The 12614-nt window shown below is 36.9% G+C and overlaps 1 protein-coding gene across 11 annotated transcripts in view; it reads right to left on the minus strand.

The window, feature by feature from the left end:
- BRIP1 (BRCA1 interacting DNA helicase 1) overlaps positions 1-12614 on the minus strand; it is a 122949-nt gene that overhangs the window by 105607 nt on the left and 4728 nt on the right. For 10 of the 11 annotated variants that reach the window (XR_013941189.1, XR_013941190.1, XR_013941191.1 and 7 more), the window contains 4 exons: positions 6052-6345; positions 5203-5424; positions 4471-4670; positions 427-559 (listed from right to left, as the gene is read on the minus strand). Coding sequence is in view for 4 of the 11 variants with exons in the window: in XM_080563008.1 (XP_080419134.1) it covers positions 427-559; positions 4471-4670; positions 5203-5424; positions 6052-6345 (849 nt within the window). In the remaining 7 variants the exon portion in view is untranslated. Of the gene's footprint in view, positions 1-426; positions 560-4470; positions 4671-5202; positions 5425-6051; positions 6346-9443; positions 12583-12614 lie in introns of those variants that run through there. The other variant, XR_013941195.1, reaches the window with a different exon arrangement.

The following is a 12614-nucleotide window of genomic DNA, read 5'->3' on the forward strand; positions in this document are numbered from 1 at the left end:
CAACTAGCACGCTGCTTCAAAAGTTTACGTAAGCCACCTGTAAAGTCAGACTAAAGACAGAATTGAGAAGGAAAACTAACAATTCTTTTAACATATTTGGCTTACACAAAAAGGACAGATGAGGTTGAAAATACTCTAAGTACATTTCAACAGTCAATAAAAATGTAGATGGATAGTACAGAGAAAGCTATCACTGACTAACCAGTTCGATTTCAATAATTGTACATGATCAATTTTATCCTTTAAAAGGCAGATTCTCCACAAGTTCCAGTAGTTTAAATGGATTACTCCTGGTTTTCATCATGTATAATTTTCAGACAGCTTTTCAAAATTGCAGTAAAGTAACAGATGTGTTAACATTTAGTTTATGGGTACTTTAAGATGTTGAACATCTCTGGTACTGATTTATAGAGCTTACAGCATTACCTGTAAAATGGGAAATGTAATATTGGTTATTCCCATTTTGTGCAAAATGTTCAGCATTTCTTTTCCACTCCAAACCTTACAGGAAGTTTCATACCCTCTTTCTACAAGTTGGCTAGAGCTCTCCTTTAACCAGCTGTAAAAGAGAGAAATCAGAAATAACTTTAGCATAAACTTAGAGATACATTTCAAATACAAGTACAAAACAAACAACCTCGAAAAATGGCACCACACTTCTGAGATGAAGGTGATAAACACTGCATTTAGGTAGCTGAATCCTGCTCTTCCTTATGCCAGTTTTTCCACTGTTGAAATTATGTCTATGGAAGCTGCTCTTGAGGCAGCTCAGTGAAATGAGAGGAAAACCTGTCCCCATATATTTATATTTTATCATCATGTAATATCTCTATAATAAGGAAGAAGGATTAGAATATAATCTGTTCTTATAAGATGTCAGGGTCATTTAAGAAAGATTTCTGCTGTGCTTTTAAAGCCACTCATTACTTTGTTTGTCATCCTCTCAATTGCAGATTTCCCTCTTAAACAAATCTTGAGGCACGAAATGACTCCTTTTAATATCTATACACAGTAAGGCAGGGTTGGACGATACAATATAAATTGCCTATTTTAACCTAGCTACAGATATTCATAATTCTGCTACAACTTGAAAACTAAGCAGAATTATAACCGTACTGACAATGCAGTATGTGACAGGACTTCTAAAAACAGGATGTAAACATGCAGATCATCTCATCTGTGGCACAGCTAAGATTTTCACTACCGAAGTATGTCTCCAGAATTACAAGATTTTTTCCCTCTGTCTAGAGAAGCAGGCAGGCTCCCTCTTTTTCAGGAAATGCCGAAGCTGTCTGTTTCATCAACAAGCAGGAGGCATCAGAAAGACAGCTGTCATTTCTACAATAGTTCAAAATATGTATCTGTAAAATCAGTTAATCGTTATCAAATAAAGCAACAGGGCTTAGTGACTGTTTCAGTTTCAGATTTCCTGCCCTGTCACTGTAAATCATCTGTACAACAGAACAATTAAAAAACCTTCCCTTTTGCTAGGTTTGCAAACAAAAATCCATAAATACTACCATGCCAATTACTTCTTTCATAATTTGCTTTATCTTGTTAAGGAATGATGATCACTAACACAGGCAGAAGTTCACCAGTGTAGTATTTGGCCCCAATTCCTCAAATGTAAAATCAAAAAGACCTGAAACTATAGATCGGAAAAGGTGAGTATGAAAGAAATGAATAAATGGGTAAAACATTCCAGGAAATGTTAAACTTCTGTTTTCGTGTTCTGAACTTTAAATGCCTTAGCATACTTTTAAAATGGTTCTGGTATAAACACAAACTTGATACAATCACCTTCCTAACCTAATACTAAAGCATTGCAAAAAAAGGCAAATTCTAGAATAAACCCCATCCAATTAAATCTAACATTAAATTGCTTACTTGGAATACCTGATACTCTACTTAGAACAAGAATTTATTTTAGAGTAAAGCAGTAAATAAATAAAATTAGCTTCATTTCCAGATATCTACAATTTTGAAGTAAAAATCAGCGTATGCAATATTTTCAGGAAAAGATTCAGGAAACGTTCCAAGCTGCCTTCAGTTCAAGAAAGTATATTTGACCCTTCACTTCCTACCAGAAAATCCCACTGTTTGTTCAATGGAGCAAGCCATCCCATCTAAATTGTCCTTGTAAATCTGCACCTCATCATAAAAGCCTGCCAAGTATACCTCTACTGGTATATCTTCAAGCTCCTCAGAAAGGTCATTTTAGCACCTCAGTGGCACTAAGCCCATGCTTAAGTGCTTTTTGGAATGGGGACCCAAGACCTTTATAACTGAAATAAGGTTCTTCTAATTGCCCACGCATTTGGCAAAGCCATGTCACTTTCTGCAACAGCATATTACCAATTACTGGCAATTTACACCCAGTCTTCTGCTTTCCAACTGCTTTACATACTGCTGGCAGATTTGCCAAGACAATCAACCTTAGTTTTTCTGATAAGGTTAAAAAGCTTGAGGCAATTTAATCTCCAGCCATGCTATTCTCATCTTTTACTAACTTTGAATATTTGAAATTTCCAAAGTAGGAGAATTAACTGCAAAAAAAGAAAAACAAAAATCATTTCTCTGACACAAACATTAACACTCAGGGTAGAGAAAGGACAGGAAAAATGACAAACCACTTGTTGTAGCGTACTGCAAGGTGTATTCCACCAACCACCAACGTAACAAAACGATGATTTGACATGCACTGAAACAGAGTTCAGTTGCCTTCAAAGCCACTGGTACCATTATTCACTTTTATTCTACTGACTTGGTCATTCTAGGTTTCATTAGCTGTGCATTTCTAAACTCTTTCAGTCCCTGAATCCCTCAAATGAAAGGTTCAAAAATTAAGGACTAGAGAGCTGAATTCCAAATTCTCCACCGGTGACAGAACCTTCTGGCATAGTTTCAACTTTCTCATGTTCCTACTCCATGCAAAATATGCCCTTGTGCCCTCTTTTTTTTTTTTCTTCGCTTCTTCCCAAGCTTCTGCCTTCAGTCCATTTGCTTCTGTTCTCCTTCCAGCCCCTCTCATGATTCACAGCTTCTGCTGAGATCCTCCCGTTCCAATTCTACCTCTACGCTTTCTGGGTTTTAACTATTTTGTTTGTTTGTTTGTTTTGTTTTGTTTGTTTGCTTTTACTACTTTTTCCTTTGTGGGAAGAAGGGCAAAAAGAAGCAGAGAAGGGGAGAACATTTTTAATTTTTTCAGTTTCTATCTGCCCTACTGATCAGCTCGTGCTTCTACCAGCACTCTCTCAATCACCCATGTTTCTCTATTCACTGAGCTCCGTGACACTTGTGTTCCAGCAAGGCAGGTGCTGAGAAATTCAGCTTATCTTTGGTTTCAATGTAAGTACAAAAGCTGATCATTAAAGCCGTATTCTGCTGATATAGTCCACGGAGAAAGAATGATCAGTAACACTGTGTAGACAATTCATGCCTCAGAATAATCACAAGCTCAAAGAGGACAGTGCATGCACGTGCAAAGAGTTTGTTACCTGAATGCTCTAACAAGTTTAACGAGTCTGTGCTGCGAATTTGTACGTACAGCAGTTTGTCAGAGCTTTAACTCTCTGCTCAAGTTTGAGCCAAGTTTTACGAGAAAAATAAAGGGCATGATTGATAAATTCACTTTCAGAAATGATGAATCTGTTCCAAAACACAGAGGCACAGGGATTATTACTAAAGTAGATTTAGGAACTTACTCAATTTTAAGCATGGACAAAATAGATAAAAGACCCAGAATAAATTTCAAGAAACAAAGTTTCAGCACTGTATAAGTACTCAAATACAGCAAAGGTAGAAGCAACTTAAAACACCATTATAATGGGAGCGGTTGACATTTTTAGTCATTACGTGTCACTACCGATGCTCTCTGTAACGAAGTTGGCAGTCTTTTACTGCACCAATAAATGACTCCTATTTCAGCTATACATGACAACAGTGTTCTGGTAGAACTTCCCTCTAGCTCCAGCACAGAATAGTCTTGAGGGAAAAAATGTCTCTCTAACGCTCCTTTAAACATATTCATCAAAACACTTCCTGTCGAAAGCTCCCAAAGCATTTCATAAATGTGCACTAATTAATGCTTTGACAAAGCAATGCTATTACTACTCATCAAATAAGCAAACAGAAGCGTTTAAAAGACAATTGATTCACCTCAGGTAAAATTTTCATACTGAACTTCATAGACTAGGACGGTAAGCCCCATAAATATCAGTACATTCAAGAGTATAGCACATTTTTAAACAAATTTCAATGCTTCCCCTTGAGTAAGGAGGATTTAAAACAAAAAGAAATCCTCTGTACTCCTCAAATGAACAAAAATCAGGTGACTGCATAGTCAGAAGTCTACTTCTATTGCATTTTATTTGATGCAACACAGTAACCAGCAAATTGCATTAGCAAAAGGAGTCTAAATGATGTTTTTTAAAAATACTGACATAATGCGATTAAAAAGAGTTGCCTTACTTTGTCAAAGAGTAGCACACAGCCCGTAGATGCTCATGATCCTTCTGCCTAATGTTGTTATTGACCATGGAATCTAGCTCTTCTCGAGAAGCTCTGAGTTGACTTTCTGTAACGCTGAAACTTACTGACTCCCGAGCACAGTCCTCAATATTGTGGGCTTCATCTAAAATAACCACTTGGCCTTTTAGGTTAATTTCCATCTGAAAAATAAAATGATTATCTAGTGAAACAGAGTAAAATACTATAATGAGAAACAGCAGCTAACTGGATCCTGTTTTTAAAAAATGCCTATTCTACATCATGGTGCAAGCAACAGAAAGTTTTCATCTTTCTGATCCAGTTTCTGCAGCCTAGAAAAAAAAAAACAGGAGAAAAAAAGCCTTAGCTCAGCCTGAGTGAATATAATCTGGATATACTACACTCCACAAGTCCAAGACCTGTGAAATTTACATGGGTTTATTTTCCACTGATTAAAAAAAACCGTGACCGATTAGCTACAATATAAGAACAGGGGAACCATTACCTGGAATACAGAAACATCCATTTAAGAAAAAGAAAAGAAAAAAAATATTTAACCCAGGAGTTATTTATACATTATATTTGGATATAAACAGGATTTCAGTTGACCATGGCCAGTGAACCTAATATTTTGGTGGGTTTTGTTTGTTTTGGTTTTGTTTTTTAAACTTCACTTTAACTTCAGTTATTGCAATCTCTTAAAAATATACTTACACTCTCCCGTATCTGTGGGTCTAAGAGATAATTATAAGGACAAAATACAATATCTGCTCCCACCATGAGCTCTCTGGCTGCAAAATATGCACAGGCGCGAAGCTTCTTTCCCAGGCTGACTAGATCCTCAATGTCCCAAGCTTGGTACAGGTTATGTGCGGACTGTAGGGCATGGTGTTCACTGAGTTTATGAACAGCATGATAGTAAGGACAGGACTTGCCCTGAAAGCACATTAGCACAGACAGAAAAAACAAGTAAGCTTAAAACCTTCAAAGTCATTATCTGCATTTGGCTTTATTTACTGGAACATTTTTAAAAGCTACTTTATATGATGGGCAATAATGAAAAACATACCATGAAGAGATTAATACGGAGGTATCAGCTGTGGTTAATTCGATAAAGAAAGGGTTCTTAACATTTATATATATGATACAAGAAACTAAATCCCTAGAAAAATAAAGATAACTGGACAACAATTTTATCCCACACACCGTATGCAGCATTACCAAAGTTTACTTTTGTTGTTTGTGTGTGTGAAGTGCAAAGGCACCAGTCCTGAATGTGTAACTTCATCATTTTTAAGGGAAATAATTTGAGTGAAACAAAATTTTGTGGAAATTACAGCTAAACTTGCAAGTATAATCAACTATATTATTCCCATCACATATTTTTCAGTATTGGTACTGTGTATCAACATTTTCTAATAATTGATATTTAATTTAAACCATGTTAGCAGATGCATTTAACCAACATAGCTTAAAGAAATCAAAATTGTAAATAAACTGTTCCACTACCTTTCACTTAATATTTTTAAGCAAATAGTCGTTTTCTGAAACGAAATTACTCACATGTTTTCCTTCCAGTAATTCTACACACAGTTCATTCCTGTTCGTACTACTACTAGACACCACTGGATGAATACAGGTATGATCCCGGCTAGAAAGAATTGTCATAGGGACACTGGAATATGCTGTTCTCTTCAACTCTCTGGTAATCTGGGATATTTGTTTGTGTGTTCGTGTTCCAAAAAATATCTTGGGAATGAACAACTGATCTCCTTTGTCTTTCTTCTTTGTGTTGCTAGCATCTTTATGAGCTTCTTTTCCAGAAGAACAGGAACACTCAGTGCAAGAGCTGACAGACTGTAACCCAAAACAAAAAAAGATTAACAAAATCCCACTGCAAGATGAACATGCCAAATCTGTTTATAGTCTATTTAGAAAATGCCCTCTGGGATAGTTGAAGATATCCTGTTAAATCACCAGGTCGGCTTATCAAACTGCAAAAAGTTAAGATTTTCAGGCATGAGAGGATGTGATGTGCATGCTTTAACATTTCTTAAAAGACATTCTGCAATCGCTAGGTACAACCTTATCATAACCTAACTGCGGAAAGAATTGCTACTCCCATGGAGTATTTACACATGTAATACGCATGTGAATAAAGTAAAGGAACTTCTCACATTTCAACTTGGGCATAAGGACACTTCTGTTACAAAATAAGAAGTGTCCAGAATCTTAAAAGAAGAAAACCTTGGGACTAGGCACCCAAATTAAAATACTGAGAACATTTTTCAGTATAGTAAGGGAAATCTAGACAGTTTAATGAAATCTGTTTGCAGATAAAACAGACTACCTCATATGTACTCCATTAGAAACATATTTGACATGCTATTATGTCTATAAACTATGAGAATAAAAGGCAAAATAGGGGATAGTTCAAAACAGAAACTAATCCTGTAAAATATTTGTTAGACATTTTTTTTTCTTCCTGAGCTAGCACCATCTTTTTAACCTCTTTTATAATGTAAAATACCTGAACAACTGTCACAAAATTGTAATAATTAGAATGAAAAGATGCATGGCAAACAAGTGACTCATGAGTAGCCATGTCTACACAAATCTCCTATAAAGATAACGAATTCCTCTAGTATAAAAGGATTTGTATTTGGTTTTCAGTTTGATAGTGCAAGTAACAACGTGTAGCTGCCAGCTCAGATATTCCTCCCTCCCCTTTTAATTGTAATCAGTAAGATTACCCATTACAAACAAATGCTAAATCATGCTGTGTGTTACACCACAATTCGGGGGATCAAGCTGTCTTTTAGCCTCCACTCAGAGGAAAAGCAAGTTCACATTACCCTCGGTCCCACTCAGCCTTGTCCCCCATTAAATATTACAATACATGATAGAAGGCATGTAAACGTAACTCTCCCGGAGCTGTCACTCACTGGGATAAAAGGTTCACTGATGTGCCAAATAAACAGGCCCTCAAAGCAGATAAAGTTACACCCGTGCTGGAATTGTTACATGCCCCTCTCAGGTTGCCAGTAACTGCGGATTTCATTACGCTGTGCTGCCACATTAAATGGCCGGTTCCAAATATCCTGCCTTCTATATTGAATAATTACTTATTCACCGAAAGGATAAAAAGAAGAGTTATGAATGGGGCTCTTGTCAGCAGCGAAGCAGGAAACAGCTGACATATGGTATATGTTACATATGTGCCAATACTCGACTCAGTTTGTACTCGCACAGAAAACTGCAATGCAAATTGTACCTTGATATTTCTAGCAAGGATATTCTATTTTTCTCTTTGAAATAACAACCTTCACATCACCGTGCTAACAAGTAATGCCTCAGAAGCAGTTTAGTTACTCCGCAGGGCCTTTAGGAATGCACGTAGCTTTTCATCTGGATTCGAGTTAAATTGTGTTTTCTGAGGTAAAACGGATTTGCAGAACTCAAAGATGACACCATGGCACTAGTACTTCACTGCTAACGCTACGCCCCACATGCAGTTGGCCAAATAGAAGTAATAAAACAGTAAGAGCAATCAAGCAGCTATTTTGCAGAAGTTGGTCTAACACATATGAACGTATATGCACATTTTCCTATTCTATTTGAACTGCATACACATGAACAGAAACCTCTTCTGTGATGGGTTTAAAAATATATATACTTCTCATAAGAAGACTTAAGAGTGTAATTTATAAGCCTTTTCACCTAAGAACAGTATTTTACAGGTGGCCTTAAAAGATTTTGTTATAAGGTTTGAAATGGATATAATATTGGCTTTAAGAAGCACTTCAGCCACTATGCCAGTTTTAAAATGTTACCGTCTACTTTGAAAAAGTTTTTTAAAAATCAACATTAAGAAAGTTAAAAATCAGTCCAAGTTTATACAGTGACCATTAAAAGTATAACACTGCCAGCAGTAGTCATAACGTTTCTGAAAGCCACAGACGCCACCAGCCCTAAACAAATAAATAAATAAAAACCTTCTTAGAACATCCTTTATAACAAAGGGAAACTTTAACAAAATGGTAAAAACAGTTTAGTTTGTGTTATTTGCATTATTACACTTGAATTCTTTGTTGTCCTTTAGAAAATGGTTTGGCCATCTTTAAATTTTATGAAAAACAAGCTATTGTAGTTCATTATTTCTATAAGACAATTTACTAGCAATATCACACAGCAGAAACGAACACGGTGGTGTTATTCTGCCACTGCTACAGAAAGAGGAGAGCACGTCCCTTCTGACCGAACAAAGGGATAGGGCCAACGTGGAAGTTCCTAGAGTAACATCACCTCAAAGTGCAGACCCGTAGCGCAGAGATACTGCCTAAACCATACCCAACTTAGAAAACTTTTCAATTTATTTACGAAAGAATCTATAGGTGGGGGAGGGAGTTGAGTATAAATGTTTAATGTTAAGGCAACAGAAAACTATTTCACAATACCCTCTGGCTTCAGACCTGAACCCATTTTCAGCTGTTTGAATCTGGGACAGAGATTTTTATTTGTTTGTTTATTTATTTGTTTTTGGTGAAGGAAAAAATATATTCTTCTACTTTCCTTAGTATTTCATCAGACACTTCCAGTAACAGATGTTAGAGATCAGATACCAGACTATATGGACCTCGGGCTAATCCAGCTTGTTTTTACCTCTGTCAGCAGGCAGATAAAACAGCCTATCACATCACTATTTAGATGGGAAAAACGTAGAAGTCAGATTAATAAAAGAATAAATCAAGTCCACAGACCTGTCCTACGTGTAAATTAGAGCTAAACAAACACCAAGGCTGTGATCTTTGAAACACAAAGAGATAAGAGGAGCTCTTCATATCTCCATCTACATTTCCTGGTTACAAAGCCATCTAAATGATACAGCGGTGAATACTTCCTTGTGTGAAATCTCACACAAGCACAATCTAGTCAGATATCAGCAGTGACATTACCTGAGCTTTTCAACTATTCCTTTATATGCTCTCAAAAAGCACAGTATTCTGCTGCTGCTGCAGCCTCTTGATTAAAGTACACAAAGCAGCTGTTTATCCCCTCGCAGTAACCAGCAGGTGAACCCAGTTCAATATTTATCACAGCCTTTCACAGATCACTGCTAACCAAGCAAACGTTTTAATTAAGCTGGAACTTGCTTCAAAGAGCTCATTCAAAACGTCAGTCAGCAGGTAAAGGATCAGATACGGTGTCAGGTGAGAGCGTGTAATACAAATCCACAACTTTCTTCATCCCATCGCGGTAAATTAGCCCATTCTGGAGTCCAGACCCTGATTGTAACAGGCTGCCAGTCCCCTGGAATGTGTAACAGAAGTCACTCGAGTTCCTTTGTGGAGGTTGTAAGCAATATGTTAAACTGCAATAGGCTAGCACATTAAGACAGATTCTTTTCACAGCTGTTTTCTGATACCCCAAGTGTTTGTTACACTACTCTCCATTTACTGTTTACTTCTTTTTTTTTTTTCCTTAATGAAGTATAAATGGGGATTCCTTAGCCCAGCTGCCCCAGTTTCTCAGACCATATGCTTTCACAGGAGTAACAGAGTACCATAAGGGTATAACTTCTCATCTTAAGTTCCTCCTAGAACTGCCCTCTCTCACAAGAACTAACAGCTAGAGGGCAGAAATGGATCCCCAGCCCCTGGGCTGAGAGCAGACAGTCACCCTGGGAGAAGGGAAGGTCCTTACCCTGCAGGTGCTGCTCTGACACAGCAGCACCGGGCAGCCCCTCTCCTGCTGGGCACGCGCCCACCCAGCCCCTCTCCGGGGGGCTCTGCATGAAGAAATGCCTGACAAGGAGCTACAGCCTCGAGCACAGGGCTGGCTGAAATAAAACAAGTTATACAAAGGATGCGTGCATTGTTCAAGGTGCTATACTTCCCAAAACAATATGCCAGAACATTTATGTACCGAACAGAATGAATGTTTTTACTGACTCTATCATCCTAAATGCACGATTACAATAACAGCACTGAATATATCTCAGCAAACTTTCAATCAAGATAAGCCACACAAGAAAAGCATTTTCATACCTGGCAGCCTATGCCATGACATCTTCATGTTTTAAACCTAAAATTTAGCTGCAAAGCTAATAATGACAAATACGGTTCTAATTTTGCAACTGCTTCTTGACATCAGGCAAGTTCTCAGTCTGCTAAAGTAAAAGTTCATCATAGGAAAATAGTACCTTATCCTTTCATTCTTAGATAAATTTTTTTTAAAGAAATTATCACTGCTTTTATTCTTAAAAAAGAAACAAACACTTATTTCTTCTTCAGTTACATTTTACTTTCTAAAGAAGCAGTAAACAGCGTAGAGTTTAAATTTTGAGTAGCATACTGTACTGTCTTTCTGCAAACTCAGACCCATGGAGAGTGTGTTATAATGCACTAGCTTACAGCTCAACCACTGTTACAGAAAATGAAGAGTTTCCTTAAAAATAATAAAACACTGAATAATAGTCTGATTTTTAACAGTACTGAAAGTTTTCCGTTTTCTTCACTACATGAGGATTCTAGAACTTGTAAATTGAATTTTTCAGACGCACACAAAGTACCCAAAGCAAATCTGACAATGAAATAAGAAAGGTCTTTTTATTTGAAAATCAACAGCACACTCTGCTGGCCTTTGTGTTTCAAAGTACCAGCTGACGTTCATACTCTACTCAAAAATCTGTGGAACTTTCCAAAACTAATAAAAATTACTTCCCATTAAATGACCTAGAAAACAGCTTTACTTCTGTCAGGAAAAGATTTATCTCCCAGTCTCTTACAGCAATACCAAAGCTTTTGGCTTGTTTTGTGTTTACAAGAGCAGAGTATACTGGAAAGCAGCTCTCGAAGTTAAAACAAACACTGATTAAAATAAAAGCTACATTCAGTCATACGAAGGGCCAAGTGCTGTTGGAAAAGAGCTAAGAGAATCCAAATGCTTGTTGAAACCAAGCACATTTCCAAACGTTCATGTAAATCCCTGTACTTCGAAGGACAGTTATCTAGAGATGGGTATGACTGTAAAACAACATATAAAATAGGAAAGGGAGAATATTCTTTGCCTTTTGAAAAGAAAGTAGATTTCCATACTGAACAAAGTAGTAAGGGACAGACCTCATTCTTCTCTCATATTTGTCTCAAACTCATACAATTTCACGTTCTCCTGTATTTTAATATTGGCAAGAACTATTCTGTCACAGCCTTTGATAAGCACTCATGGGAGCTACATCACTAATGTAACTGGGCATCTCACATTCATCTCTCACTGTGTCATATTTTTTATTCTACTGGTTTTGCTTAAACACGCTTTTGTCTAAAATGAATAAAACTCAAACACCAAGAATTGCAGCCAATGCCTAGCAGAGAGCTTCAGAAACAGCTGCGTATTTGTACCTCAACTTCTGTGATACCTCTGCTATGGAAGCGATCATTTTACTAGAAAAAATAAATATCACAGTAACACAGGATTTTTCTTGTTAATCACATGCAATATTTATTAGTAATGTTTTGTTGTAATATATTGTAAAGATCAGCTCCAACTTTCTCCACACTATTTCTTTGAATGTTTAAAAGGCACACACTTCAATATGAAGTGCTGTCTCGCATCTACTACATATGCCAAAAAACAAAGAATGGCAAGTTGAGCAACACCCACAAACTGTCAAGTGATCTCACCTAATTTCCATGGTCCTAGTTTCAAGTTTTTCTATGGTGTCACAAACCCACTATAAAGCAGGTCTAACATACAAATTTTACCCATCCTATAGAACCGCTGCCACATATTGAAAGTTTACAGGCTGAAAGCTGAGACAGATTATTAACTATCGGGAAACCGTGGCTAAAAGAATTCAACCAACTGTTTACAAGAACAACTTGAATAGATATAACTTACGCTTTGCAAACCATGTTGGTTAGACACCACCATTAGCAGTAAAAGCCTTTGCAGTTCTCCCTATAGATAGTGACAACATATTACTTTAAAGCAAGTTACGAGGCCATAAAGCAGCTGGAAGCACAGTGTTTTGCAAAACTCGATTAGCAAGCTACATGTTATGTATAATCTCTTTACAGTCAAAAAAAAATGCTCTTGAACTAACAATCATGATGTAAAACATGTTA

The sequence above is a fragment of the Anser brachyrhynchus genome (genome assembly GCF_964034855.1).
Source record: "Anser brachyrhynchus genome assembly, chromosome: 20".
Classification (NCBI taxonomy): domain Eukaryota; kingdom Metazoa; phylum Chordata; class Aves; order Anseriformes; family Anatidae; genus Anser; species Anser brachyrhynchus.